Consider the following 6301-nt stretch of genomic DNA (forward strand, 5'->3'; position numbering starts at 1 on the left):
CGATTTTTTAAGTTGTTTATTTAATCAATATTGATTTCTATTATTTTCTTTAAAAGTCATTAGCAGGTTAGTAACTACTAACAATGTCAGTTACCAACTGGTTGGTTACTTCATTCAATGATTAAACGTTTTATTTTTTTATATTTTCAAAATAAAAAATATTCAAAAATATCCCTAGTATATTCTTAGTTATATGAGTATTAATTTACATACTATTCTCGTATTGAAAACAATTAATAACTTCATAAAATAACATCAAAGACTTGAAAAATCACCGACTGAAAATTCAAAATTTCCAAAGCTTGGTACATGCAAAGCGGCACCCAAAGGCACAAGAATTGTATGTCATTTTGATCGCCGTGTATGGTGCAATAGCTCATGTGAGTACCAGCCCTTCAGTTCTATTCAGTTTAAAAAAAATCGACTTTAAGTGTTTTTTTCCATACAAAAAAAATTAAAATATTTTTTTTCTCACACATGGAGCTACTCATACCCTTCATACTATATTAGTAAAACAAAGGGAGGTATACTAAACACAATGCATATTTTTATTTATTAATTTCTGACATTAAGTTTCTATGGTATGGGAGCTTCATTTTCAGACCACCGTGCGCCGCCGCCGCCCCGCTGCCCGCTAAGTTCGAGGCTGAGGCCTAAGCGCCACTGTAGAGTAAGTTCCTGTCACTTGCTAGTAGCGAAGACAGTGGCACCAACTGGTGAGCGCTAAAGTGGTAGGAGGACTATCGCATTTGCACTCATCAAGATGGCGCCACTGTAGAGTAAGGTTCTGTCAATCGCCAGGGGTTCCAACTGTTAAGTATAAAAACGATAGCCCTCATTGGAGCATATAATGGGGATTAATAAGCCCAAACAACAATCCCTAAAATTTTTGTAGATTATTTATCTGGCAATACTAATTTTCACTGTGTGTAACTGATTGTTTTCACAAACAATCATTCGATTGTTCTATGTTCGATGTTAAAAAGCTTGATATTGAATGAATAGACGACAACAATAATGTAAACATTGATTTGTTCACTATCACCTTTTCATTCAATAGATTAACATGTGAAGAAGAAACAAAACAACGCTAAAACACTCAAATATCATGCATGCATCTTGCTTGTATAGTAATTTTTAGTCTACCTACAACAATAAACATTCTATCCGATATAATGAGTAAAATCGAATAAATTCACATATCGACATTTCAGATTGAATGGCTCATCACTACTGTCATAACCAGCCAGTCAAAGAAGTGTCAAAAATAAGTTGTCATTCGTTCATTTGAGGTTGAGGTTGTGTTTGATTGTGTACAAAATTAACTAAAGATTTCGAGCATTTTGTAACAGAAAAGAAATATTATTTTACTTACTAAATAAAACCATAAAAAAAGAATGGCGAACATGCAGAATATTGCTTTTATATGCTTTGTTCTATCAACGGTTACAATACAAACAGGTACGTTAGGGCGTTGTTTCTTTTTTAACGTTTACATTCAAGTTTCAATTGTTTTAATTAATGTTATTTTACTTTTAGTTAACTCTATAAACTGTTATCAGTGTTCAGGGACAGATTCTGATAATCCCTTTGACTGTAATGAATTCTTAGAGGGGGATACTGATCTAGACCCGACAGACTGTGCCACTATACATAACGCTCAGTATTGTATTAAACATGTAGGGAGATATGAAGGTGAGATAATGGGTGCAGAGGTTAGGCAGCAGAGCATAACAATACTAATGTGTTTCCATTATTTATAACTAACTTACCGTAGATAATTAATATCATTTATGAACGGGGCTGTGAATGTTGATAACATGCATCAAGGGAATAATGTAGGCTAAGTAAGAATTTTTGCATAACATAACAATATTGTAGTCTTTTATTAACATTTCATTTAGGTATTGCGATAGATTGCTACCAGTGTAATTCGTCAGCGACAATGGAATGTGGTGATGGTCTGATGAACCTGGACGGTGGTATTTTGAAGCCAACATCGTGTGGGCATGTTTATAACGCTCAGTACTGCATCAAACAGACAGGTGTTTACTAACAGGGTTAACATGTGAAACCAAATTGTAATGAATTAGCCAGATTAGTAAATAGGGGTTTCACAAAAAAAATGCTATTCACTTTAGATATAAAGTGACTAAACCCCAAGATCGAGGTTTAAAAATGATAAAATTAGGTGGGTTTTAACAAGTAGTACCTATTACGTCAAAACTACTACTTTTAGTCATAGAGGAGACTCTAGAAAAGATAAGTATCAATGAGATTTTAAGATTTGGCAATTCATTTATAGTTGGTTTCTTTAACATATATTTTTATTTATTTTAAACTTTTTATTTATTTAGAATATACTAATCCTTTCACATCATGTTTGGACAATGGAAAAGCACAAAGCTTAGTCTAGCACAAGCACTCACTAACACAATGGGACTGAAATGTTAATTTCTACTGGTAAGTATAAAATGCATGTTTATTATATTTTGCAATCAGGATACCAACAAAGGATATAAAAATACTATGCTTTATTATTGGTCTGGTTACAATGTATTTGGTGTTGGTTTGACAAAAAAATATGATATATTGAAATATTAATTCGTTTTTAAACTTTTAGGTGGTATCAGTACAAAGAGATTCTGTTCATCTTTAGACTTGGGTAACTACTGCAATTATGTACAGCAAGTGGGCGATAAATTGGAATACCGGACATGTATCTACACTTGTGGCTCCGATGGGTGCAACGGAGCCAGTAGTATGGGCACGCCTGTGACAGCCATAAGTATGGCCTTATATCTTTGCAAATTTTTGGCCATGTGAATATTATTTGCTCTGAATATTCCAAAGTAACAAGAATGAATTTTAATTTTACTAAATGTAATATCAGATTTATTTTACAAGTATGTACATAGTTGAAGCGATTTATGTAGAGTAATATTGACAAAGTAGTACCTCTTATTATTGTACATTCCATGACTAATAATGCCGTCCTTAGTGTGTAGTTTTACAACTGATTTAAATTTATGTAATAAGTAAGATTGTATAGTACAGGTATTTATTTAATCATAGTATTAATTCTTTCAACATTCTAGCTATTTTTAAAATATCATCTGTACAAAATTTTTTTTAATTTATCCTGCATTGGGATGTAGTAGAGCCAAACAACTATGGGCAGCCAACATGTAAGAATACAGTCGTTTTATCTTTTTGTGTGTGTAATGTGTGTATAGATGCGTAATTTTATATATTTTTACATACAATTTATAAGCAGCATCATGTAGGAATAATTATACAATTTTAAAAATGTAGGTACTTACCCCCTTTGATGAGTGTAATTGAATATCAAGTTGCTTCAAGTGCCTTCAGTCACAACACACAATGTTTGAAACAAATTTTCATGTTTCCAGTGCAATAATTAATAATAAATCTGGGAGTCTGGAACGTGTCATATAATACCCGAATACTTTATTACTATCTTTATACATTTAAACTTTAGAGCGCGTGGCGCTACCGGTTTTACGCATTTCTCTACTACCCGACTTTTATATTTTTTGAAAATTTTTAAACTCGTGTTGTTTTTAATGTTTTGACGGTAGACAAACAATGTCAGCGATTAATCCGATAGAGAACGACCGCCGGAGGTAAATTTAAAATCCGATTGTAAACGACTGACTAGGTAAAAACTTTTTAACTGTAATAACATTGATTCTTTTGCTATAAAATTTTGCCAAGAGAATTAAAATGTTTTATAACAATGTTGTGTGGCGTTTTATTTACCTATATGAAGAGTTCGAAGTTCTCTACATTTCTATATTAGATATAAACTAGATTAGGCGCATCAAATAATTACGGAAATTTAAGCTAGGTAGAGATTACATAATTTTGTAACAAATCTTGGACTTGACTGTTACATTTTGTTCTAAATTTTTTATTTATAATTGTTAAATATTAATGACTTTTTAAGTAGCCTGTATAAAGAAATGAAAAACTATGTCAATGTTCAAACATTTATTGAAAATTTGTGCTACAGAAGCTTGATACAAAAATACATAATAAATATTAACACCATTTTAGCCAAATTATAAGTATTGATTTAGCCAATACATATGAATAATACTTTCATTTCGCTTATCAAGCTAAATACACCAAATTAATATGGAATGTAAAAACATTTGTTCTTATTTTTTAAATCTACCGTAACAGTGTTGTATCATAAAGTCATAAGTTTTCAATAACATAAATACCATTGACAATTTATTGATAATACAAAATTGGGTATTAGAGTTCAGTTGATAAACCAACATGATTTTTATACAATAAAATAAGCTTACCTACACATACCTTCGCACTTCAGAAACCAATGAAGCCTTAACGTTCGTTAAATATTTAATGACAAGGCCTTAGCACCTGTTATAAGATGTATTATTGTATGTATAAGATGCCAGCTTCACAAATCTTAGTTCTAAGTACTATGTACATAAAAGTTCAGGTAACTTTTTTGTACATTTTCCCACTTCATCCATTATCAATGTTATGATTATATTCTAAATAGGAAAGTAAATGCCGGCACTAATCAAAACTTAATACTAACGTAATATGATATTATTATGTCATAGCTGCAAACACATTCATAAAAAGGTAACACAACATTTTACATAAACATGTAAATCAGACTAATAAAAAAATCACTAACAAGATGTCTAACTAAATCATAAAACTGAGAATATAATATTCATGTGCTTATTATAAAAGGTGCTTCCTAGCAACTGGGACATCACAAAAACACATTCATCAACAAAATCCATAACAACCCTGATATTCATTGCACATGCTTTTTTGTCAAAAAAAGTAAAATCACAAACTTAGAAAATACCTATATAAAAATAATTGTGACAAAAGTCATGGATAAATCACATAATTATTTCCTTATTTAGTTTCAGTTTTACAGTCCTTTTTAGGCCACGGAAATCAAATTTGTATTACATATTTCAGAATCCTCGACTACTAAAAACCTAAACTTATTGTTTTCAAGCTGTATAGAATTCCTGGAATGATTTGTTGTTCCCATTTAAACGTTATAATACTGTAAAATGTACCTCGAACGTAATAAATAGAGGTATTTGTAGAACACTATGTACATCTAGTGATTATATCAAAGTAGTTCATTATAAGTAAGCATTTTTAAATGCATTTTAATTTTGTGACAAATAATGCATAAAGTCGTGTAAGCTAGCAACAATCAGCATCTAGGGTCATTTCGCCTGTTCGCGTCCATTTAGTGCAGTTGGCAAGTTTGACGGCGATAATAAAAATGCCCCAGCACTCATTTCTATGACAAATTTGTGTAATGTATTCATTATATATTCTATTTTAAGATTAACTTTCAGTTGTATTAGAAACATCTTGCGTTTTCTTTTTAAATAGATAAACTTCAGAATTAGGCGTTATACCCAGTTTGCGTCCACAAAATCCAAATTGCGTCCACCCGTGGACCATTTAGCGTCCAGCAGCTTAGAAAAGGAATATAGGGGTGATATTTTTAAGAATTATTAAAGAAAGATTGTATTTGAACAATTTCTTTATTTAACAATAAACTTAATTATTAAAAATCAACATTATCATCATTTAAAACTCACTTTAAAAAATAAAAATAATTCTTCTCAACATTTGTTTAAGTANAACCATGCAGCGCGTGTGAGCTTCCTTGTTGAACAGCCGAGACTAACTATTTTTCTAAACAGGAATGGTTGGACGCACAGGACTTTTGTCTATGTGTGCGTGCCTCTTATACATTAACGTATTAGCGGTAATGACTTTTCGTTTGATTGGTGTGTTAGTTGACTTGTTTTCGAGGATTTTTAAAAGGAAATCGGCAAAATGGACGCGAATTGGGCGATGGACGCGAACAGGCGAAATGACCCTACGTATTTGGCAATGCTATGCGGGGTTACGCTACACTAGCATCGAACTAGTTCTTACCTTACCGATCGATCACAACATGAGCAAGAGAAAATGCGGATACATAAACATCGCATTCTGCCCTCATATCACAACTGGCTACACAATAGACAGTAAAGTATATCGCTAGAATGCGATTACGAAGACAGCGCGTGACTGCGCACCGAAATACAGAGCATCGAAGGCGTATTTTCCTTCCGAATAACAGATGAGCAATTGAGATTCTATCGTCTCTAGTACAGCTTTATCTAGGCGCTGTTAGAGCAGTCATCTATGAAGACCTAAGTATGTGGCACGTTGTTTGGTCGTGTCGGGAAAGTTACGAAGTTCATGAGTG

General features: G+C 32.2%; 1 protein-coding gene across 1 annotated transcript; it reads left to right on the forward strand.

The window, feature by feature from the left end:
- The first annotated feature begins 1261 nt into the window (after positions 1-1261).
- bou (glycosylphosphatidylinositol anchored membrane protein boudin) lies at positions 1262-3644 on the forward strand. Its single transcript, XM_028303502.1, has 3 exons — positions 1262-1461; positions 1540-1695; positions 2624-3644. Exons 1-3 carry the CDS (start codon positions 1398-1400, stop codon positions 2824-2826), a joined length of 423 nt encoding a protein of 140 aa, XP_028159303.1. The 5' UTR covers positions 1262-1397; the 3' UTR covers positions 2827-3644.
- Positions 3645-6301: the final 2657 nt, after the last annotated feature.

This window comes from Ostrinia furnacalis, unplaced genomic scaffold (assembly GCF_004193835.3).
Source record: "Ostrinia furnacalis isolate ACB-3 unplaced genomic scaffold, ASM419383v2 OfSCF1245, whole genome shotgun sequence".
Taxonomy (NCBI): domain Eukaryota; kingdom Metazoa; phylum Arthropoda; class Insecta; order Lepidoptera; family Crambidae; genus Ostrinia; species Ostrinia furnacalis.